At 38.5% G+C, this 24,353-nt stretch overlaps 4 protein-coding genes across 11 annotated transcripts; 3 read left to right on the top strand and 1 right to left on the bottom strand.

The window, feature by feature from the left end:
- Nucleotides 1-816: 816 nt before the first annotated feature.
- LOC141834524 (pollen receptor-like kinase 1) lies at nt 817-3,079 on the bottom strand. The gene is made up of 2 exons (XM_074721846.1): nt 2,263-3,079; nt 817-2,197 (listed from the first exon to the last, which is right to left on the bottom strand). The coding sequence occupies exons 1-2, from the start codon at nt 3,077-3,079 to the stop codon at nt 879-881; spliced, it is 2,136 nt and encodes a 711-aa protein (XP_074577947.1). The 3' UTR covers nt 817-878.
- Nucleotides 3,080-4,867: 1,788 nt separating this feature from the next.
- On the top strand, nt 4,868-10,310 carry LOC141834758 (UMP-CMP kinase 4-like). 7 transcript variants are annotated; one of them, XM_074722108.1, is made up of 11 exons: nt 4,868-5,099; nt 5,678-5,730; nt 5,836-5,874; nt 6,002-6,062; nt 6,316-6,433; nt 7,257-7,413; nt 7,503-7,583; nt 7,653-7,760; nt 8,129-8,200; nt 9,074-9,126; nt 10,133-10,310. In XM_074722108.1, exons 2-10 carry the CDS (start codon nt 5,704-5,706, stop codon nt 9,080-9,082), a joined length of 672 nt encoding a protein of 223 aa, XP_074578209.1. In that variant the 5' UTR covers nt 4,868-5,099; nt 5,678-5,703; the 3' UTR covers nt 9,083-9,126; nt 10,133-10,310. The 7 variants fall into 7 exon arrangements, with proteins under 7 accessions (XP_074578209.1, XP_074578210.1, XP_074578208.1 ...); XM_074722109.1 differs by having other exon boundaries at nt 5,665-5,730; nt 6,008-6,062; XM_074722107.1 differs by having other exon boundaries at nt 5,665-5,730.
- A 1,210-nt stretch (nt 10,311-11,520) lies between these two features.
- LOC141835403 (cytochrome P450 89A2-like) lies at nt 11,521-13,089 on the top strand. Its single transcript, XM_074722860.1, has one exon. It carries the CDS (start codon nt 11,521-11,523, stop codon nt 13,087-13,089), a length of 1,569 nt encoding a protein of 522 aa, XP_074578961.1.
- Nucleotides 13,090-15,598: 2,509 nt separating this feature from the next.
- LOC141834954 (uncharacterized) lies at nt 15,599-23,376 on the top strand. Of its 2 annotated transcripts, none has more exons than XR_012602355.1 (7): nt 15,599-15,918; nt 17,430-17,821; nt 18,161-18,236; nt 21,003-21,076; nt 21,140-21,311; nt 22,352-22,432; nt 23,072-23,376. XR_012602355.1 is itself a non-coding variant. In XM_074722356.1 (7 exons), the coding sequence occupies exons 1-7, from the start codon at nt 15,747-15,749 to the stop codon at nt 23,118-23,120; spliced, it is 990 nt and encodes a 329-aa protein (XP_074578457.1). In that variant the 5' UTR covers nt 15,599-15,746; the 3' UTR covers nt 23,121-23,376. The 2 variants fall into 2 exon arrangements, 1 of the variants encoding a protein (XP_074578457.1); XM_074722356.1 differs by having other exon boundaries at nt 21,166-21,311.
- Nucleotides 23,377-24,353: the final 977 nt, after the last annotated feature.

Here is a 24,353-nt window from a genome sequence, read left to right as displayed (position 1 = left end):
GTTTATATTAAGGAGATGACTGTGTCGTTGCCCCCCTCCCTATTCTATTCGACTTCCATTCCTATATTTTTATACTTCTTGTATTAAAAAATTATTATCATCCTTTCTCCTTTCTTGACTCTCTTTGACTATACTAATTCTATAAATTAAGGAAAGGTAGATTAAGTTTTTAAAAATAAAATATATAATTAAAAAATTAATAATAAATAAAATTAAAATAATTTAAAATTAAAAATAAATGTTTATTTAAATTAATCTAAAATTAAAAATGATTTTTTAAAAATTAAATATAAAAAATATTAAAATATAAAAAATTAGAGATGCCTTAGTATAGATTATAAAGACCGATGCCTTGAATGGGCATTGAAATCTTAAAATATTCTTATTTTAATATTATTATAATAATTAACAATGCTACCATTTAGAGTAAAATTACTTTAATTTATAAGAGCAATAATAAAACTAAATTTGAAAATAAATATTTTGAAAATTTTCTTCTAAATATATATAAATTATACTTCAAATACCCAATAAATGAATCAGGAAAATATCATTTACCGAATCTCAAATAGTAAAAAATTAGCCCCCAGAGACAAAAAAATATTTTAATTGGATCAAAAATGATCATAGAGTTGGTTAACTTAATAAAACACTGATGAAATTCAACAAATTTGACAAAATTGCAACACAGCTAAGAGTGGGACTAAGAGTTCCAATTTTGCAGAAGCGAATTATTTTAATTGGATCAATGATTATAGACACTGTTATATTAAAATCCTCTTGATTAACTTAATAAAACACTGAAACACACTGAAATTCAACAAATTTGACAACACAAAATCATCATGCAACATGGCTCACACATGCCCTACACACCTTCAGTTATTGATGGAGAAAGAGAGTTCATCTTCAGTCATCGCTTTGGAAGAATAAGCTTCAGCATCGCTGATAATGGAGGAATTCTCGGCATCACTCTCCTTCTCCTTCAGGTTTTCGATCCTCGCGAGCGCCACCTCCAAGTCCAACCTCTTGCCCACGTCCACCTCACAGCAAGCCATTCCCACCTGCAACAGCTTCAGCATCTCCCCTTCGCAGTTCTTGGTGCCCTTCATTCTCGTGTCGAACACCTCCCCTGTCCACTCCTCCCTCACCACCGAGTTCACCCATCTCGCCAAGTCCGTGCCGGCTCTCCCCTGTTTCAAATGACTGGCCGGGAACTTACCAGTCAGGATCTCGAGTATCAGGATCCCCAAGCTCCAGACGTCGCTCTTCCGGCAAGGCTTTCCGTGCTGGGCGGCGCACTCTGGAGCCTTGTAAGCCGCCATGGCCTCTTCAGCGAACACCCTGTTGAGCGTGGGCATGAGAGCGTAGTCTGTGAGCAGGGGCTCGCATTGGGGATTCAGCAACACGTTCGAGGACTTGAGGTGGCCGTGAGGAACGATGAGCGTGGGCAGCTCCTCGTAGAGGTAAGCGAGGCCCCTCGCTACTCCTTTAATGATCTTTAACCTCAAAGGCCAGAACAATGGCGAAACTCGAGAAGGACCATGACTGCCGTGTAGCATGTCAGCCAAGCTTCCGCTGGGGTTGTAATTGGAGATCAACATCTTGTCTTCCTTCCTGTAGCAGTAGGCCACGAGAGGCAACAAATTGGGGTGCGACAGCCTCCCCAACCTTCTCAGGTGCTCCTCGAACTCCTCTTTCCCCAGCGCATTCATCTCCTTGAACCTCTTCACGATGACCGTTTGGCCGCTGAGGACGAGGATGGCCTTGTAGGAGGATCCCAAATTGCCATTGCCGAGAGCTTCGGCCGAGGCTCTGAGTAAGTCCTCGAGCTCGAAGTCCTCCCTCCCTTCCACGAGGAACGACAGCTTGCCCTTCTCCTTAGGGGACTTCGCCGCCGTCGTCTCGGCCGCTCGGTCGTGGTACTCGACCATTCCGAGCTCCATCCGATCAGCCTCCAAATGCTTAATTGTTGCAGTCTTGTTGGTCTGAAGTTGATTGGATATAGTAGTGGTTGCTGTAACAGTGTTTGTGGGTTTCTTCCGTCGACGGAGGAAGAAGCTAACCAGTCCCACAAGTACGAGGATGGCAGCTATCGCTATCACTATTATGGCGACAAGGAGTCCGGAAGAGAGCTTCTTCTTTACTGGTTTAAGGCATTCCTCGCTGAGTGGTGCACCGCAGAGATCAGGATTGCCTGAGGAAGATAGTAAATGAGATTGTTTGAATTAAACTAAGAAATGGTGTTTGTTTCTTGATCACCTGCAAACCAGGCTGCATTCATGGCGCTCAGCCGGCCGGGGATGGGGCCTTCCAGGTTGTTGTAGGAGACGTTGACGAGGTCGAGATCCGGCTGCCAGAGCTCCGGTATGGGCCCGTCGAAGCGGTTGCCGTCGAGCCGCAGCTCGCCGAGCTTCCTGGGAGCCGTCAGGGAGCTCGGGATCCTGCCGGAGAAATTGTTCTGCGCCAGCCACAACGTCTTCAGCCCCCGCATGGCTGCGAACATGCCGTCGGGAACCTCGCCGGAGAAGCGGTTCATCCATAGGTAGGCGAGTTTGAGTTCCGGCAGCGCGGAAAGGTTGGGGATGGGCCCCCGGAAGTTGTTGTTGCTGATGCTGAGGGATCGGAGGTCCGGAAGGCCCGCGAGGACCTCGAGGCTGACGTCGCCGGAGAGGCCCATGTTCTCGAGCTGGAGAATCGAGACGCGGCCATGTTTGCAGCGGACGCCGGTCCAGTTGGCGTTGGCGGCGCAGGGGCCGGGGTCGTCGGTAGGGCCCCAGTCGGCGAGGGGCCCGCCGAGGCGGTCGGAAGAAAGCTTGGACTTGAATTCGAGGAGAATGCTGCCTTCCTCGTCAGCGCGCACGGCCGAGAAAAGGAAGAGGAGGACGAAGAAGAAGAAGGAGGGACAGTGATCGACCATGGCGGCTTGGTGCATGAGTGCAGGAAGGAGGCGGTGGAGGTGAATTATGGGCTCGGCGGGAGGCACGGGAGGACAAAGGAGGACGAGAAAGGCTAAGAATAGAGGAGAAGAAGACAAAAGGAGAGGGAACAAGGCTGAGGAACTCGGCGGAACGTCCATGGCTGCAGTACGAGGGATATAGCTTCCGCAAGCTGTTAATTTACAGGAGAAAATTTCATTCTAAACCCTTTCTTTTATATATATATATATAAATATAATTATCATCGTCTCACTTTAATGTATAACAACGAGGGAAAGGGAATTTTCCTAGTATTCTGTATATTCTGCTCTTCGATACGCCAACGGGGAAGATGGAGTCATGGAGTCAATTTCATGCCCAAAGCTACCAATAAAAAAAAAAGTTTGGATAGAAGAAAATTTTCTCGATTTACCTCTTTGTAGATGGTCAAAATTTCTTAGCTGAAAGAGGATTTCACCCTTATAAAAGTGGATAAGTTGTCATAAGTAGGTCAAACAAGATCAAATTGTCTCCGATCAAACACTTATCGGATCAGCACACTTATCGGATCAGCATCATTTTGTCGTGGTTGGCAAATGATGGTCACCTTTGGATAAAAGCAACTAGAATCAAGGATTGCCAATTGAGATAAAGTTGGTTAACAGAGCAGAATTATAGAAGTGGATAAGGATCAAATTTTGATGAAACCTAGATCATACTTATTCTATATAGTGGTCCAAATGGGATTGCTAAAGTTTACCTCCCTATTTCATGGCTGAAGTGACTTTCCTGAATCAGAAGTGGATAAATTGTCATAAGTAAGTCAAACAAGATCAAGTTGTCTCCGATCAAACACTTATCGGATCAGCTCCTTATGTAGGGTTGGCAAATTTGATCTAGCCACCTTTTTTTAATTAATAAAAAGATATAAAAGCAACTAGAATCAAGGATTGTCATTTAAGACAAAGTTGGTTAATATCCGAAACAGATTTGTTATGATACCCGATGGGGATGGGGACGAGGATCAAATTTTAATGAAACCGAGATCATACTTATTCTATAGTGGTCAAGTATAATATTTTGATTTACTTTCCCATAAATGATTATGAATTCGATCCGAATGGTTAATTTTATCATCTACCGAAGTCTATTGCAAAGCGTCAACCTAAACAGTACAAAAAGTTCACAGCTGTACCATCTCTTGAAAATCAGACCTGACGCAGAAAACAGTATCCCCACGAGAGGTGTACAGTGGCGGGATAGGGATCTCTCGCCCAAGAACTCCGGCAGCATTCCCCATTCTCGATGGCTTCAGTCCCCAGCCAACGATGGCCAAAATCAGTGCATAAAAGAGAGATTTTGGCAGATATGTGTACTGATTGAATCGCGGTAATTAAGATTAGCAAATTCCAGTCTATGTTGAGCAAATTAATCACTAACCATTTTGCAGGTCTGAGCGTTGGAATCGCCGCCGGCGCCGTTGGAATGAAGGGAGCAACTGAAAAACCTCCAAGGAAAACAGCCATCCATCCAACAATGGTGAATCCTCTGGAGTTCAGATAAGTTAGGCTGAAGCAGTCTTCGCTCAATCTGCTGTCCGAAATCGGACGAACAGAACGGAGTCCGAAAGGCGTAGGAGGAAATTCTAGATCACATGTGGATCGCCGGCGAAGGGGCGGAGCGAGGAGGAAGTTAGGGTTTTGCGGCGACGATGTGAGCTAAAATTTGTATCCATTAAAAATACTTTTAAAATCTTTATTTAATAATTAAAATTTATTTTTTAGCAGAGCTAAAAATAAATATCTTTCTAGAGACTCTCATTCTAGTCAAGTCAAAATCGTGTCGTGGGCCCCACATTTTGCGTGTGGGACCAAAGCCATCGTTCCATTCCCACCGAGGTGGGTATTTATAAGGGAATCGATGAGCCTGCGATGGCGGTGCGAAGGAGTTCGAAGTGTTCTTAGTAGTGATTTCTGAGTGGCCGCTCTCCAAACCCTTCCACTTTTCTACCTCTCGATCTCATTGTTTTCTCAATCAGTATTTGTTTGCTCGCCCGAGATCTCGATTTCGGTTTTGATTTCGAGTTCCCTACTCGAGTTTGGTTCCGTTTCCAGTTTCGACCCTCAGTGCGAACAGAGGAGAGGAGGAGAAACGCATCGGAATCGAAGATCTCGCTCTCAGGTATCGGATCGCGTTCTCTTTGGCTTCTATTGTCACAGAATTTGATGCGATTCCTCTGTTTGATCTTTTTCTGGCTATTTAACTTGAAGATATGACGTTTTCTGATATTGGGTTCCTGGTTTGCCTTCTTGCGCTGCTGTAGGTCTGGTGTTTTGCTTCCGATGAATCTTCATAAATCATTTTTTTTTATTGACAATGTGTTCTTTTGTAGGTTTTTTCTGCAAGATATACGTTTCTGATTTGTTATATTATTGTAGATGGTGGAATTTGTGGTGTTGGTTCAATAATTTTATTTATTTATTTATAGTTACGCCCATGAAGATGTTCCTTGGATTTCTCATGTTATAGTCTTTGTTCATGAATTTGATGGTGAGAATCTCATAAATTCGTAGTTTCTTTGATTTCCTCGTATGCCATCGGTACCGCTTGGTGATCCTGTAAATTTCTTAGTGACACTAGGCAGAAAATACATTTCTAAAGCCTTTAGACTGTGTTGCCTTTTCTTCTGGGTGTTTATGTATTTGGTTGTCATGTACTTAAGTTGTGCTGAAATAGGGTAAATTAGTTTGCCTTTGCAGATTTTGCCATTCAAAACATTGCAGTGATGGAGACGAACATAGATTCAAGCACGGTAAGTTCTTGATTTCACCTAATTATGAATTTGTTGGTTGGAATGGATTTCATTGTAGCTTCACTTATTTTCCACTGGGAATCTGATTCCTAACTATGGTACAAGGATAACTTGCCTGGGATTGTTTGTGCCTTTTCTAATAAGGTGATATTTTTCAGTTGTAGGACTAATCTTGATATCTTGATTCACAATTTAATAATTTTTTGACCATTTTTACTTGAGAAGATTCTCTGTGATAAAGTAGTCTCATAGAGATTTGTTTGCTCCTTAGATACAGGATGACAATGGAGCCTTGCCAGGTGACAAAAAGATCACTGTGGTTTTTGTGTTAGGTAAGAGCTCCTTGCTATTTCTCCTATATAATTTATAGAAAATAGACCTCTAAAATAAATAAGATACAGTATCACGATGATGTGATCATGTGATACTTTCTAGTGCTTACTATAAGCATCTCTTTGTTTGTATACCCTGTGTCATGAAATTTATAATTGAGGTTTTATGTGATTAATTTGCATAAATCCAATGACTAGACCTTCTAATGCCAACTTCCTTTCCCTACTGGGTTATTCTTGCGTTGTTGAACAGGTGGTCCTGGCAGTGGAAAGGGCACACAATGTTCAAAAATTGTGGAAAATTTTGGGTTCACTCATCTTAGTGCTGGTGATCTTCTGCGAGCAGAAATCAAGTCTGGCTCAGAAAATGGGTATGAGGCAATATCTTTCTTGTTTAATGTTCTATATTCAGGTATTATGCAGGTGTTGCTTGTTGATATTAATATATTCTCTTGTATCCCATATCATTTAAATAGGATTATGTTGGCATAGCTTGGATTGATTTCTTAATTCATACATCATGGTCTCTACAGCTGGATTTGAAAACATTCTTCCAAAATAACTAGATAGAAAACAACTTTGGGTGGCCAACTGGAGTTATTTCAACCTGATCTTACCTGAACGCAATGTAGGTACATGTACTGTAGAATACAACTTGGGCTCATGAGTGACCCATTTACATTAGGCATATTTTTTGGAGGGCTTCATGCCCTTACTTTCAAAATGTCTAAATCACATATCAACCCATAATAACCCTGGTCTGGGAACTAAAGTCCTGTTATTCCAAATTATTTTGATGCTCTAAACTCGCTTGTTATATAGAACAAATTAATGTTAGAGGATTTGTTAGAAGAGAGATATATGTAAAATTTTCATTGAGTTGAAATGAGCCATCAATTTGTTTTAGCCAAAAAATAGTTTGATATCCCAAATTATATTGTTTTGACTAGGAAATTATACTAAAGGCTTCCCAAGAGTCTCAAGTGGAATGTTATTATCCCAAATTTTCATTGAGTATTGTTGTCTGTAAAATGGGGGTCATAGTTTCTACTAGAGCTTGTTAGTTATGATTAACTCTTTTCTTCAAATTCATACAAGTGTGATATGTTCCTATAAATTATCATGTTCCATCTCAACCTTTTGCTCTGTTGGTTGGATGGTTTGTCTCATATATATCCTTAATACATTTTGCAGTACCATGATCTCAAACATGATAAAGGAAGGTAAAATTGTCCCTTCTGAAGTTACTGTTGAGCTTTTAAAAATGGCTATCCTTGAGAGTGGAAACAACAAGTTCCTAATTGATGGATTTCCTCGAAATGAAGAGAACCGTACTACTTTTGAGAATGTTGTAAGTCGATACTTTGCATATAGCTTCATGATTATCTCTAGCTTTCTTTGCACTTGTTTTTACTCTTCATTTTCTCTTTATTATCGCAGACAAAACTTGAGCCAGAATTTATACTTTTCTTTGATTGTTCAGAGGAAGAGATGGAACAGCGACTTTTAGGTCGCAACCAGGTATAATCATTTGATCTCAATATTTTTCCTGGCACAGTTAATCTTATACTAATTTGCTGTATGATTCAGGGGAGAGATGATGATAACATTGAGACAATAAGGAAGCGTTTCAGAGTTTTTATTGAATCTAGTTTACCTGTGATTGAGTATTATGATCAGAAGGGCAAAGTTCGAAAGGTATCCATGACCTGTTCTCTTCTGACAGTTGGTTGAAGTATTTGTTTCCTACTATGTGTCTTTCAAAATTCCCATTTGCATTTTTTGTTCCTTTTGATTAGTATGGGTTATTATCTCATTTCCCATAATACCCTAGTATTTCTTTTGACTAATTCATTTGGTTGACTTTCTTCTTGGTTGATATTGCTTGATCACCTTTTTGATCATTAGTTACTTTTAGTAAATCATTCGTCAATTTAATCAAACCATGTGATTATCTTATCTTTATAGCCATTTCATAATTTTTTCCCATCATCAATTTGGACAAGCAATAACAAATATGTCTCCCTGAGAATATGTTGAGAATTGATGGTCTGAAGTATTTGCAGATTGATGCTACGAAGCCCATTGAAGATATTTTTGAAGATGTGAAAGCCATTTTTGCTGCGTTCCCTGCAAAAGTAAGATTTGGATATGGTTCATCTATATGTTTAAGATTCACCTACATGTTTTTCATGGATCCGAGAAAGACCAAGAGCGTAAATAGCTACTCCCTTCTGCCCCTATAATACATTTTGGATTGGGAATTGATTAGTAACAACCAAGGAGTGCATCAATCAACCTATAGGCAAAACAGCAACATGAGGGCAGCAGGCGAATGAAAGATTATTAGTTGAATCACACTGTTCCTTCCATTCCATATTATCAATTCCAAACATCAGAGGTTGTCCATGATCTTTCTATGCGACTCAAGGCAAAGACATCAGTGATGACATTTTCTGATGTTCTCAGCAGCATAGCTAGATTCTAAAGGACCTTGGAAAGTTTGCTGTCCAATAGACGTGTAGCTTTCTATTTGGATTGCCATCTTAGTGTGTCAATCCAATATACTTGTAGAGGTGTCATGTTAGTAGTGTTTTCACAAACAAACTTGTTACTTGAGCTTTATACCTGTGTTATCACGCCGGTATGCATATCCAACATAGATATGATCTAGATGTCCGAGATCTCATATATGATAGTTCTTACATGTGTACAGTCAACGCGTAAGTGTCTGACTTGGAGTGTTGCATTTGACAAGGGTACTAGGGCAGATGGAAGTACCTAAGCACGGGTATTAGATGAATGCTCTAGTTTATACTCCAATAGTGATCCTTGTCAATTGTTTGGATCTTTAGCATATGCATGTTGCACCTTTTTTTGCCAATTAATTTTAATAAAATGTTATGGCAATATGATGAATACTTATGTACAATTGGGTATTCCTAATCTCACATAGATTAGTAACTCATATATATGTTACTGCTTTATTTTAACTTGGCATGCATTTTCAGGATGAATAAAAGCTGCCCTTATGATTATAACGGACACAAATATACTTAAGAAGGTAGCCCCTTTCCCTGAATGTTACCTCTTATGAACTGTATGGTTTCATCATCCTTTATATATGATTCAAGGTATTTTGCACTCGACTCTCTCACTTTTGTACAGTATTGGTTGTTTGTTTTCCTATAAATGGTCTTAAAATCACTGAAAAAGTCAACTTTTAGATTAGCATAAATTTTACAAATAACATCTTTTGCAATTTGTCACATTCTTGATGGCGGATAAGATATTTTGTTAGTCAAAACACCACAACAAAATGTATGCCTTTTCAGACGTTTAAAGCCCAGAGAAAAAGGCATATTGATAGTGTTTTCACTTAAGATGATTTTACGTAAATTGGAAGGGTGCATGTTGTGAACTTAAGATAATGTTGAGTATTCAAATATCTTTTTTTTAGCACTAATTGCTGATATGATTACAAAATAAAGAATCAATTCTCTTTTGCGTAGATGTGATTGAAATATCAATATCAGTTTTAAGATGAATAGTCATTGAAGTTTTGATGTTGGTAAGAAACATCACCTTTCTAGGAGGTTTAGTCGGGTAATGAACATAGATAGCTTGTTGACTCAAGTATGATCAATCTCGTCCAATCTTTTTTTTTTCTTGTTCCTGTCGTCTTTGTGTTCTCTATGTTCATTACCGTCATCTTTGTGTTCTCTATGTTCATTATTTCATGGATTTTTGTTGGCTGTGTTTTTACCACTTTAATCTGAGGCATTGTATTCTTAGCAATCGGTATCAGAACAATACTACAATCCTAACAACCGAATGAAGCTCTATCCTATTCTAACAATTTCACACTCTAACATGAGTTCTCATTTCCCTTATGGTATTCCTATTAACAAACTCTATTTGTTTTCTATTCCTTCTGCACTCCGCAATATCCAACAGTAAACTGTGCTACATGGTATTACTTGTGAACTGTTATTTAAAACTTCCTGTAGTACATCCACACATTGCTGCTGTTTTTGTTCAGCTAATGATTCTTTAGCACTTCTGTGCAGGTGTTGTAGCAACGAGCCGTTTTCAAGTTCTTCAGCAAATTGGATGAGCTATGCAACAAATATACACAGTGGTCGGAAGACCAACTTAGTCTATCCTTTGTGTTGCAGTATGACATGTTTTTGGTAACTGAGAAGAACAAGTTATTTGTTTTTGAGCTATTTAATCGACTTGTATAAATGCCGTAAGTGTCATAGTTCTTAGTGATTCACCATAATATTAGATTTCTTGCTGCTTTTGTATTTACAGTCTGAAATTTAGCAAGGTTAATGCATATTGGACACTTTGTAATATTATTCCTTAAATTCAGCAGTTGCCATCAGCAGAGTTTACTTCTTCCACAAAGTTGCTTCATCTCCAAGGAGCTAAAGCTCATTCATTCACCAGATGCAGTCATTGGCGTCACAATGCCCTCCAGTTTTTTACTAACTAGTTGTTGAAGTCTTATAAAGGCCACAAATTTAATTATTATTCGCCAATATTATTTTCTTAAAATATTATCTTTTACTAGACTATCCAATATTATCTTAATAATTTTATTCAAAACTACTTCTGTTGGGTTGCAAGGGTGCAAACATAGTCTCACATCTAAAAACACATAGGAAAGATCATGAGTTTAAAAGGATGGAAAGTATCTCCATTGGTATGAGGCCTTTTGTAGCCCAAGAGCAAAATCATGAGGGCTTAGGTCCAAAGTGGATAATATCATGCTATTGTGGAGATACGGACATTCTTTAGACCCTACAATTGGTATCAGAGCGATGTCGCTCTTCACCAGACTAATCGCCGGATGAGTCATGATCCAGATCTAACCATGTGGGGACCCTCGGGAAAAACAAAGGAAGTAAGAGAGGCTCGGACCATGAGGGACATGACAGTCGGACCATCAGGACATGGCAGCCGGACCATGAGAAATGGCAGCCGGACCATGAGAAATGCTAGGAGAGCTTCCAGTGGTCCTTTGTTTGAGGGGAGGATTGTTGGGTTGCAAGGGTGCAAACATAGTCCCACATCTAAAAACACATGGGAAAGATCATGAATTTAAAAGGATGGAAAGTATCTCCATTGGTATGAGGTCTCTTGTAGAGTTCAAGAATGCTATAGGCCCAAAGTGGATAATATCACGCCACCGATGAAAAAAATGAGAACGAAGATTATTTTAAGATGCTGACGTCTGATCAAATTGCTTCAATGTTAAGAAGAGTATTTTGAATGTTAAATTATGAGTGAGATATTATTTTAATATTTTAGAAAATTAGGAATGTAAATATTTGTTTAAAAAAAATATTTTGTTAGATAAAGAAAATTAAAGTGGCTCTTTTGCCCCTCTAGAAGCGGGAGTATAAGAGTGTTGCCATTGTGCACCGGCGACAAATAGGAAGCAGACTAAATGGAGGCCGTTCCCGTTTCCTTACTCATCCCTCTTTCACTTTGCTTCATCGCCGGCGTGTTCTTCCTCCTCGTCTACTTCAATTCTTCGCTAAACAACGAAGTAGCAAAGCTCCCACCCGGGCCGCCGGCGGTGCCGGTCCTCGGCAGCATCCCCTGGTTTCTCTGGCGCAGGATGTTTCTCTCCGGCGAAGCCAAAGACACGATGAGAGATCTACACGCCCGGTACGGCCCCGTCGTCAGCCTCCGCATTGGGTCGATCCCCGTCGTCCTCGTCGCCGGGCCCGCCCTGGCGCACGAGGCCCTGGTCGAGCTCGGAGCCGCGTTCGCCGGCCGTTACGGGATTCCCCCTGCCCTCCGCTTCCTCGACGACGGCTTCCACCTGATTTCCACGGCGGCGTACGGCCCGACGTGGCGCCGCCTGCGGCTCAACCTCGTTGGCAAAGTCCTCCACCCCTCGCGAGTCGCGCTCTTCGCGGAGGGGCGCGCGTGGGCGCTCGAGCTCCTCGTCCGACGCCTGAGCCAGCAGTCTGGCGGCGGCCCGATCGTGGTCAGAGAAAGCTTCAACTTCGGCCTGTTCGCGTTGCTGCTCTTCATGTGCTTCGGGGAAAAACTAGAAGAGAAAGCCATCGAGGAGATCATGAACGCGCAGCGGAGCTTTCTGCTCTTCACTACTAAGCTCGGCGTCCTCACGTTGGCGCCGAGCATCACGAAGCGCGTCTTCTGGCGGAGACGGCGGACTGCGAGGGAGATGCAGGGGAAGCAACGGGAGCTACTTGTCCCTCTCATCGAAGCTCGTCGGGAAAACCGTGAGAAACCAGGGGAACGCGTGGAATCCTACGTGGACTCGCTACTGGACCTGGAGCTTGAAGCCGAAGGGATGAGGAAGAAGCTCGGGGAGGATGACATCGCGGCGCTCTGCGGGGAGTTTCTCGATGCAGGAACAGAGACCACGGCGGCGGCTCTGGAGTGGATCATGGCCAATTTGGTGAAGCACGGGGACATCCAGGCGAAGCTGGTGGAGGAGATGAAGGCGGTGGTGGGCGGAGGAGGAAGAAGAGCGGACATCGCAGAGGAGGATTTGGAGAGGATACCGTACTTGGACGCGGTGGTCAAGGAAGGACTCCGGCGACACCCGCCGGCGAAGTCCCTGCTGCCACACACGGCGACGGCGGAGGGGGAGACGTTGGGCGGGTACAGGATACCGAAGACGGTGCAGATCGTCTTTGAGGCGACAGGGGTGGGGTGGGATGAATCATGGGAGGACGCTGAAGCCTTCCGGCCTGAGAGGTGGGAGGAGGAAGGGGTGGAGGCGGCTCTGAGCGGGAGGGAGATGAGGATGATGCCGTTCGGGGCGGGGCGGAGGGCGTGCCCGGCGGCGGGGCTGGCCATGCTCCACCTGCGGTACTTGGTGGCTAATCTGGTGTGGAAGTGGGAATGGAAGGCGGAATTGGAGGGCGAGGAGGTGGACATGGCTGAGAAGATGGAGTTCGTGGCCGTCATGAAGAATCCATTGAGGGCTCGACTTGTTCAGCGCGCGGCGGCGGCGCCGCCGCCGCCATGTGAATAGAAGAAGATGAAGGTCATCTCCTTTACTAAAAGTCAACGCACTGTAAATATAATAATAATAATAATATAAAAACTATAAATTAAATACAAGTAATTTCTTACACTAATTGATTTAAGAGATATGGTTAAATTAATTTGATAGTATAACTAAATTATTTGATTAAATTAAATAAATTATTATTAGAAGTAAATTGGGGCGGCTATAAATAATTATATATATAATGACATCTATTTATTTTAAGATCGGTACATAACAAAGTAAACACCTTCTTTTTATAATAATGTTTGTGAGACAACTACCTTTAAGGAATTTTGAACTTGAATAAATAAAAGTATAATAATAATATTATTATTATTTTAATTTTATAATCTTATTTCCTTTTTATCAAAATAAAAAAACAGACCAAAAAATAATTTTATTGAAAATTTTAGATTTTGATTAAGAGTCTCCCTAATGTTTTTATTTTATTTTTATAAGTTTTGATATGGTTTACTGAAATTGAAAAGAAAAGAGGAGTCATTTTTTTCAATTGAGCAAAAATAAATAGAGCGTCTCTTTTATTAAAATCATCAAAATGTATTTTTTTTATTTATCAATAAAACAACATTCCATCTAGCTTTAGTTTAGTTTTATTTCTAAAAATATTTTTATTTTTTTTACACTATTAATATCTACGAGATCATACCTACTAGTAATTATGAATATAATTGTTGTATAATTATAACAATTATGATGTTATAATTATTATATAATTGTGATAGCTACAGAATCATACTATTACAACTACTAATTATAATCTTGTAGTTATTAAAACATAATATTAATTAATATTAGTTAGAAATGAAATGATTATATTGTAACGACTACAATTCTTAATTAGAATATATTATTAATTAGTATTACTTAGAAATGAAGTATCCATAGAGTAATATCTATAAATTGTAATTGTTATAATATGAAATTATTAATATTGACTAAAATTGAAATATCCATATTATAATATTTATTTTTAAAAATAAAAATATACTGAAGCAAGAAGAAATGTTATTTTGATGATAAATGAAAGTATCTATTCTACCATTGCAATATAAAAAAAAAGCATCCTTTTAAGTTTTACCTAACTTATTTATTAACTTATCTAATTACTAATTGTAAATTTTAATTCTTTATTTTTAAAATGGATAAAATAATTTAATAAAAAATACAAGAATATAAAATCTACACGTTAGCTTAATAAAAAATCCAACCTAAAATCGAAATTTAGCAAACTTTTAATAAATAAATTAAAATATTTTTTATAAAATAAATTTAAATATAATTAAAATTAAAAATAAAATTATTTTTTTCGCTTACCTTTCTAGCATTAAATCCATTTGATGGGCCCTTGCAAGTTCAAACACTGGCTGTCATTCTCCACATCAAGATCTCACGCGGCAATAAATTAATTAATAAAAGAAAATTTAAAAGGACATTCTTTATTATTATTATTATTGTTATAAGGTGTTCTTTTTCTAAAAAATATTAAAATATAATTAATATATTTTATATCTCTAAAATATTCGTGTTTTAATATTATTATAGCAGTAAATGTTAAAACAAATTGACTCAATTTAATTAAAATAACTATATATTCTGCCATATAATATCTAAATTTTTTTTAATAATTTAGTTAACTTTATTTAAAATTAATCAAAATTATTTAACTTATTTAAACTCATTTTAAAACTATTATATTATAATAATTTTGAAAAAATATCAGATTAAAATGATTTTAATTAAGTAAATAAATTAATAAAGAGTATTTTAATATAATAATATTTGTTATATATTATTTTTTATTAAATTGTAATAATTTTATTTTGGGACAAAAAATATATTGGAGATTTTTTTACTAAAAGAATATTTTTAGACCGTCAATTTGGAGTAAGTCCGTCAGATTAGTCCATCCCATTGAATAATTTAAATAGGTGGGTTGAAATTTTATCAATCCAATTTAAGATGGATTCGGATAGATCCACTCGCCTAGGGCGGCGACTCGCATGAGTCGGGCCGCTATCCGTGTGGGTTGACATGCGGGTTTTTTTTTTTAAAATTTAAAATTAAATGAGAAAATTCAATCAATTAGTAGGCTTCATCGTCTAAATCTTAATCCAAATTTAAAATTTTCAACTTGATCCATTTAAATTATAATCTAAACTTAAAATTTTTTATATTTTTTTATTTTTTGACATGTCCGTAAGTTGGCCTGCCTTACCTACGACGTGTCTTAAATTGGATTGGATTGAAAATTTATTAATTCGTCAAATTAATGGGCCAGTCCGTCTTATCTCACCACATGATAAATTTTTAGTAGGTTAATCTGTCCCGTTGTTGGTTGGTTCGTTTGACCGCTCTTAATATTTTGTCAAAAAATTTAATAATAAATTAATTTATTTATTTATTAACAAATAAATAAATAAAAATTCGCAGCGGGAGCGTGAGCGTATCGATCGGCCGTGGTCATTGTCGATGAGGCGATGGTCGGTGAAAACGAGCGCATGCGAAAGGGAGAGCCAGAGAATATGCCGCGCCGCCAATGGGGAATCTTCTCCTTCTTCTCCTTCCCTCGCTGATTAATTAGCCGGACCTCCTTCCCTCATCTCGCCTCCTTCAGCGCCATGGCCACGGGGAAGGGCAAGGAAGGCGACTGGGATTGCGCCGGCTGCCGCAACCGAAACTACGCCTTCCGCTCCCTCTGCAACCGCTGCAAGCAGCCGCGCGTCCTCGTCGACACCAACACCCCCGCGCACTCCAAATGGCTCCCCCGCATCGGCGACTGGATCTGCTCCGGTATTCCCCCAATCCATATCCTCGTGTCGATTTCCGCAACTGTGTCTTCCAAAAAATTCGACCTTGGCTTTTTCGAAGGGGTTAACAGTTATTATGGGATGTATCTTTGCCTCTGAGTGCTGGGACTTGGTTATTGAGTTTGTTCTGATAGCAATCTCGCCGTACATCTCTCAAAAAAGCAATCTTGATTTGAGAGCGTTTCATTGATTTAATCCTGGGTGAAGATAGGCACAGTGCTGTGAACTTGAAATTAGGTTGTTGTCCATCCTCACCGGAATTTTCGTGCGCATAATGATTAGGCTCCCAGTGTATGTGCATCTGGTGTTGTACGAAAGTGCTGGCTACGCACTTGATTCTGGTTTTCTCTCTTTTAAAGTATTTCGAATTGAAGATGTGTGATGAAAAGCTAGCTTTTTCTATCGCAGATGTTTTGTTGCATATTTAAAAAAATTGCCAGTGTGATTTTATGCAGTATTGTGAGGTGGCTCAAAGTAATGGAAAAGGATTATCAGTTTTAGATACTTCTGAATTCTGGCTCCCTTAATTTACAGCCCGATATTTGTGGTCTAGGTTTATGATTTTTCTGACAAATAATGCATTACTTGAGTTCCATGATGATTCACTTCACAAGTACTTATTCTACTTCAATATAGCCGTCATGGTTTTGTATTGATCCTTCTATATTCTTTGACAACTTCTCAAAGTCAGCCACTATGCTTATTTGACTATTGACTATTGTCTAATCTTAGTATTATATGTTGTAATTATGTATGGTGAAAATATTAGTAAAATTCAAGATGGTTTGTGATTTTTCCATCATCTAGTTCATTCATTAGTTGGTACTTAAATCCAAACTATGTTTGTACCATTACATTTTGGAAACATATATTTCTCTTTTGTCTCTATGAGACTATGATTGAATATCCTAGAGATAACATTTATTTAATAAAAAAATACTGAATATAATAATTATGCTGAATAGGTGTTTGATATCTATTCTTTCATCAATTTTTTTTTGCCTTTTGTAACTGTAAGTCTTCAACATCTCAACAAGCTATCTGTGGCTAGCTTCTGATTTGATTGAGTTTAATATTGTTTCCTTTTAAACAATATTTCAAATGCTATTGGCATATTTGTTATATTTCCTATTGATATTCTGATAGAGGATTTCTCTTTTAAGAAACTTATCAGTTGTCCTGAACCTAAAGTGTTTCAATAGGGGCAATAATTTAGAATGTTATTTCATATTTTGACTATCATAGTTGCTTCGTTAAGAACCTGCCTTTTTAGATTTAAATTTCTATTGAGCTAATATTTATTTCCAGTATGCATATTTCTCATAGAAATGACCCGACTGATTCATCTTGATTACTGTATCTAAGTTAATGTTTCCCTAAAAAATATATTCACAATTAATTTTTAGAGTATAAATCTTACATAATGATATTAAATTGTATTGTTGCTTATGCTTTTGCATTTAAGTTATGCTTGTATGTCAAATGGATCAATAGGCTGCAGTAACAACAATTATGCATCAAGAGAACAATGCAAAAAGTGTGGCCAATCCAAGGAAGAAGTCGCAATGCCAGCTATTGCATTGCCTGGGTCGATATTGCCAGCTTATGCACATTATATTTCGATGCTACAAGGACTATATGGGTCACAGACCGCATTTACTGGTAATCAAGCCATTCAGCCACTTCTTCCCAGTTCAAGTTGGCCACTTGGGGCTGAAAATAAACTTGGGATGCAAATGGCTCCCAATTTCTCCTCAATCCAAAATGTGAGAGGTGAATATCCATTTTCAAGCACTACGTCTCAGCTTCTTCCAACCCCAAAAGGTTGGCGTAGTGGTGACTGGATATGTGATTGTGGTTTCCATAACTATTCGTCACGCTTTGAGGTGAGACCATATGTTAGTCTCATATGAAAGTAAAACTTCTATTTCTATTAGATTTACACTATATCTTATTGTTGGACAAAATCATTTAGCATGTTATAGAAATAAAAAGAATATAAATATAAGGTTCATGATATCTAGTGCACAGTCAAGGTCTTTTTCTCCAAGTTAAAAGTGTATGTAATACTTTATTTTCAGATCAATTTCCTCTTTCATTATGAATTAACTTCCTCATAAGATGATAGCAATAATTTCCAGCCTTGTCTACATTGCCATTTATGTAGTTAAGTTTTTTCTTGCCAGTTGAAAGCCAAACTAAGTGATTTCATTTTCCTTTTGCAGTGCAAGAAATGCAATATGCCATTACCATCTGCTGTCTCCTCAGTCGACACCTCTACAGTTTCAGATATGTTTTCAAGTATGCCTGTTGTTTTTTATCATTCTTTTTTTTATCAAACCTGTAAGGATTATGTATTATGACTACCATACCGAATGCCAACAACAACATGATCTGCTGCTATGAAAACACAATGCACGATATACACAATGAAAACCCACCCTAAAGTTTCACATCTACTAATTAATTTGCATTGCTATCAGCGCAATGTGCGCTACTACTAAATACCAATCAAGGAGTATAGTTGGATCCATCATTACCTTATTTGCAATAGTGACACTACTATATGCTCCAACATGTGCATGACTACAAAAAATAACCCAAGTGTGTTGCATCCAACCCATCATACTTGCCGACATGGCCAATGTATGATCAAGGTGATAAGATCATAAGAAGTGATATAATGGCTAAAATGGTCTAAAAATCAAAATCATAGGCCTCATCCATAATTGATTCATCATCCACAAGTTATGCGATGCATAATAATCCGCACGAATAACTACCAAATCGAGTGTAATTTGAACCCAAAGCAAACTCAAGATAGTCCCCCACCTTGTCCAACCGTCAAATTGCTTATCTAACCTTGAATTCATCCCAAATGTGATCCAACCAACCTCAGAATCATCCTTTAGACATCTCAATCACTTAAATCAGTTGGTCCAACCCTAGATACACTCTCATTACAACTAATTGTCCCTAAATAGAAATCAGCATGTGACACTTCAAATGACATGTTATCAATTTGATGCGAAGTTTCAACTGAAGGGGTATTTCAACTCATAATATGTAGAAATTCTATGCCACAGGAAAGTAATTGCCTTCTACAACTTTATCCCTCTTTTGGCACAAAAGAAATACTATGTATGTATACTAGAATCCTAGCTGTGTAAATAAACATTCTGAAATGAGAATCACATTTAGTCAATAATTGCATTTAGTTTTTATGCAAGTGTCCAATTAATCTATATTGTAGATAACATGGTGTGCGGAGTCACACACAGAAGACAATGTTATCAGTTCCTTATAGATTATAAACAGTGTTCACAACCAAGATGGATTGGACCAACCATCGGAGTGGTTGTAGTGTAATTTGGTTTTAGTCTGTCTTGACTATAGAATTACACTAGTACACTTAGTGTGTATTGAGCAGGACCATCTGAGGATTGTTCGATTTATACTGACTATATAATTGAACTAAACCTCTGTTACTATTGATGTACATGCTCTTAATCCCGATATAATAACAAACACGTGTACTTAATATATACTTCTTTAATTCATCAAAGGGTGAGATTTAGATCGATAAATCAAAAGGCCCGATGAGTTGGGAAGTAGTATTATGTATATGGTGTGTTGTTGATTATAAAAGGAAACTGTGTCCTATAATCTAGGTTGATGATGTCCCCTTGAGGAGCTCATAAGGATTATCATGTAAACCCTGCAGGTGGACCTCGTCCGCATGATAATAAGGTTGAGTGGTACTACTCTTGGATTAGATGTCGATTAAATACGAGTTGTCAGTAACTCATTTTAATTGACGGACATACGATATCTTAAACACAGGGAGACTAATGTACTTATAGTAAGAAGGAGCCCATATTATAATATGGGATTGGTGCGGTAGTTCGATAATAACTCTTTAGTGGTATGAGTTATTATTGATGAACTAAGGTTGTGTGTTCGGGGCGAACACGGGAAGCCTTAGCTCATCAGAAGGCCAAAACCAATTCCTCCTCTAGGTCCCTGTTGTAGCCTCTAGAAACCCTCAAGTCCACCGTGGAAGAATTCGTGAAGAAACTAGTCTTTCGAGCCAATACAAGGAGTGTAATCGATCAGGTGATCGATTACACACCTTGGTAATCGATCACCTGATCGATTACCAGAGTTACCAGAAAGCACAGAAAGGCAGGTAATCGATCAGGTGATCGATTACCAAGCCTGGTAATCGATCACTTGATCGATTACCATAAGTGTAATCGATCAGGTGATCGATTACACGTGTTGATGAGAAAAAGTTACGTGAGTTAATCGATTCCTTGATCGATTAAAGGTCGTGGGTTCGAATTGGAAACTTCCGAAATCTTGCCGTTTTCTCCGATTTGATTGAATCAAATTATACCATGTTTATGGAATAATTATACCATGTTTATGGCTCTAATTATACCATAAATAAAGGATGGAAAGGCTATAAAAGAAGGAGGCAAGGCTTGGGTTTGGAACACAATCTAATTCCTTGTGGTAGCCGAGACCTTCTCGGCAAGCCGCCTCCAAGCCTTCTCTTCTCCTTCTCTTTTCTCCAAGCAAAGGGAAGGAAGTTTTAGCTAGCCATCGGAGGGAGATTTCTGGTGGAGAGTTTCTCGAAGGATCGTTGCCCACACAACGTTCGAGGAAGAGGAGAGGAATACAGCAGAAGATCCAGAGGTCTTCGGGTACAAACTTCGTCCTTCCGAAACGTCGGAAGAAAGGTATAATTTAATGTTTCCGCATTAGTTAAATTATTCCTTTTATATTGGAACCTGTAAACCAAACACAAGAGCCCAACGATCTAAACGCGTCGGGCAACTTGAGATCGTTTCGGAAAAATTTTTGTTCTGCAAGAATTTACCGGAACGGTTTTTCAAGACTTTCCCTTCAGATGTATGAAAATCAACCAGCAGAACTTTAACTGCTATTTCAAACAGCTAGTGTTCATGTAATGCATAACATGCCATTGATCTATATGTTTCAAATTATTGATATTGAATGGTGTCGAGTTTCTGCTATTAAACTGTTTAATCCTTTATCCAGCTTTGGGTACAAAACGCCCTGCATCTGAAGAATTTTCAATTGGCTGGGATAGCAAAAGACTCAATGCAGGAGATGTAAGTATAATCTTTTTGCAAGTACATTTGAAAGTAAATAGATGATTTTATACCCTTATGCAGTCTTTACACTGGCAAACTCATATCAGACCTTTGAGCAACCAGAAAGTTACAGTTATGATCAATCTGCTGGAAGGGATGCTAAATATCACAGCGAAGATTTTGCACTCAGGTCCATGCAAATGAACATTCATTCTTTGCAACAAAGAGCTGTGCCAACTCTTATTGGAAAAGGGTGAGAATTCTTGTTACTTGAACTGATACTCTTCATCTCATGCTATTCTGACATCCTCCACTGTTAAGCAAAAATGACCCATACAAGCTTCATCACATCTGCATATGTATTGGTTCATTGCATTGTGTAAACTATATATGCACATTAACAAATTACGAATGAGTGATTATATGGGCATAGCACAAGTAGAACAGATGTTTTAATCTTTGGAGTCGTGGAAAATTTCTTGAATATGAGCCAATTAATATCTATTGAACTCACGACTAAAAGTTAAATTCACCTCCTGCGACAATCTAGGACTAACTACCTAGTCTTCCAAACTTCATTACCTTCTGTGTACTGAGCTTGATGATGATGTCGTTCTTTTCTAATTCTCTTAATTGTAGTTGATTCTTAGAAAATTAAAATCTTATTTCTAGTTTGTCATTTTTAAGGACCTTATACACTTCTGTATTGTGTGGCCAAAAATTATATTAGTTCTATGAGATAAACCAAGTCTGTTGTTCAAATATGCTTTTAGAAACTTATGCTTTGCATAAATCTAGCATAGGAAGGGGCAGAATTACCCTTGGGCACAGTAGGGTGGATGCCCTACCATTTGTTTTTGGGATCAAGTGAATCCATCTAAATTATTGGAATGCCTTATAGAAACTTTTTAAAAGAAAAAATTACCCAAAGTCAGGGTTTCTTGTCTCCTCAAGTAATGCTCCGCTCCTTGTCGCTTTGCACCCAACCACTCCTCTCCTAGCACTAGCGACATGAATAGCAATTGGTGATTCCCTTCAGCCTTCCATTTTTTGATCTGTGACTGCTAATTCGTGATCGACACCCTCTCCCACTCTCCCTCCTCAGATAGCCCTTATCCCTCATCCTACTGCTCCCAGTTCCCATTGGTCATAACCCTCCCAGTCATGAACATTGTTTTTATACGGTTGACTGTTTAATTTTATTAATTTCCATAACTCTACTAGTATCTTCAATGTTAATCCCAATTGTCTGTATGATCTACAAACCCATTTTCTTTGTTCTTTTTTTATCAGGGCAAATCAATGGCGTGATGGGGATTGGATGTGCAATAATTGCAACAATCATAATTTTGCTTCTCGTGCAATTTGCAACAGGTAAAAATAAATTTCAAATGTGTTTTTAAGCCCATGGATATAGATGAAGATTACTTTGTTTAGCTTGCAGGTATTGACTGTTGTAGTTAGTTTAGGTCATGAATTAGCAAACTGTGAGGAAAATCTTTGCTGTTTGGTGAAGTCTTAACTTATCAAACTTACATATGCCTTCCAATTTAATATTTTCATAACTAATGCATCCTGCTTAAAAATTCAACTACATCCAGTTTGTAGATTCTTACTCCTTTGTGTGAGCATTGAGCAATAGCATACGTACTTATCGTCGTATATTGTCACAAAGTTTTGAATATGCCTTGAACACTCATATGAAACTGATGATTCTGTTTACCATCTAATACGTATGAATCTCTTTGTTCATTCATAGATTTCATTGCTCCAAGGCTACTTCTTAGCAAAGATAAGACATGGATGATTTGAGGACATCTAATAAGCCTCCATAAGCTGACAACTTGAGAGATACTTTTTTGACGAGAATGAATGCTTCGTTTTCGCCTAATTTGCTTTTTAAAACACCGCTAATTACATGCCACTGTGACTCTCCCTTTCGATGTTATCATTTTTTCTTTTTCCTTGTACAAGAATAATCGATTGATGGATCTTAGAATTTGCCTATTGCAGGTGTAAAACACGGAAGGAAGCAGCTATCCTTCCTGTAAGTGTTACATAGAGTTTTTTTTTCCTTTCGTGTGTGTGTGTGTGTGTTTTGTGTTTTAGGACTTGAGAAAGAAGGGTACTTCATCATTCAGTGTCATTTGGTGCATGAGCAAAGTATGTTCCCATTTTTGCTTGCTGGTTTTTCGATGTATATGAAACCAGCTCATCGTGCTCGATGTTGTTTTCTCGAGCAAAAAACAATCACTACTCTTTTTTTGATCAAACATGAACACCAAACATAACCATGGTTGATGATGTGTTGCATATCAGGGTAAATTTTAGTTTGAGCTCTTAAAAGGATTGATTAGTTTGTCAGTTCAGGTCACACACTTGTTCCTTGTTCTTGTATTTGGTTTTGGCTCAAGATGTTCATGGGAAAAGCCTATATTGAAGTTTGAATACTGCAGACTTATAGTACAATTCGATTTGATCCGATCCGAAATATGATTTTTCAAGTTTCTAAATGATTCTTATCAGTTCTTCACTAAGTTGTTTGTATATGGAATTATGGTAAATTGAAGCACATACCAAAAGAACACTCTATCTTCTCGATCAGTCGATAATCCTTGAGCAGTGAAATTGCTAGCAGAAGAATCTTTACTCAGCATGGTTACAAGGTTTATGTACTAGGTGACCTCTAAGCGCCTATGCTATCAGGAGCTTCAGTCTCTCGAGTAGCAACCGACCAACCTCTCTGTCGGTGACTAGTCATCGAATGTCAGTTACGGCAAATCGATCGGTACTCCGGGAGTATTAGGGTTGCTGAGTTAGTTGATGGGTCTGATCATGACACTCTGAACTGAATGGGTAGGGCACCTACTTTTGTGTATCAACTTAAGTAAGAACACTAGTAATGTGGGTTTTGGCTCACCATTTTTTGATGGTTTTTTTTGATCAGTTAGAGCTATCTAGGTTACAATAGAGATTTGTCTCATGAATTCCTGCACATTAAGGAAGATGCCCTTGTTAGTAGCATAGGAGATGCTCCACGTCAATGGGCTTGACGACATATGATGCCTCGCAATGTAACCAACTATGTTTGGTCTCTTGAGCATCCTCACCCTTAAGGCCTAGTTTACTTGGAGGTGCGGAAAGAAAAATTGAGGAAAATTTTCCTTTGCATGCATGCATCCACTGTTTACTTTTCTAACTTTTTATAAGAGGAGAGAAAACTAATCCATCTGCTGATCAATTTTCTGTCAAAATTAGTCCCCTCCAAATCGGGCGGAAAGCAAAGGATGGAAAT

Source organism: Curcuma longa, chromosome 9 (genome assembly GCF_044706935.1).
Source record: "Curcuma longa cultivar G26 ecotype Majalengka, Jawa Barat chromosome 9, ITB_CL_G26_1.1, whole genome shotgun sequence".
Taxonomy (NCBI): domain Eukaryota; kingdom Viridiplantae; phylum Streptophyta; class Magnoliopsida; order Zingiberales; family Zingiberaceae; genus Curcuma; species Curcuma longa.
This window is presented reverse-complemented; position numbering and strand designations above follow the sequence as displayed.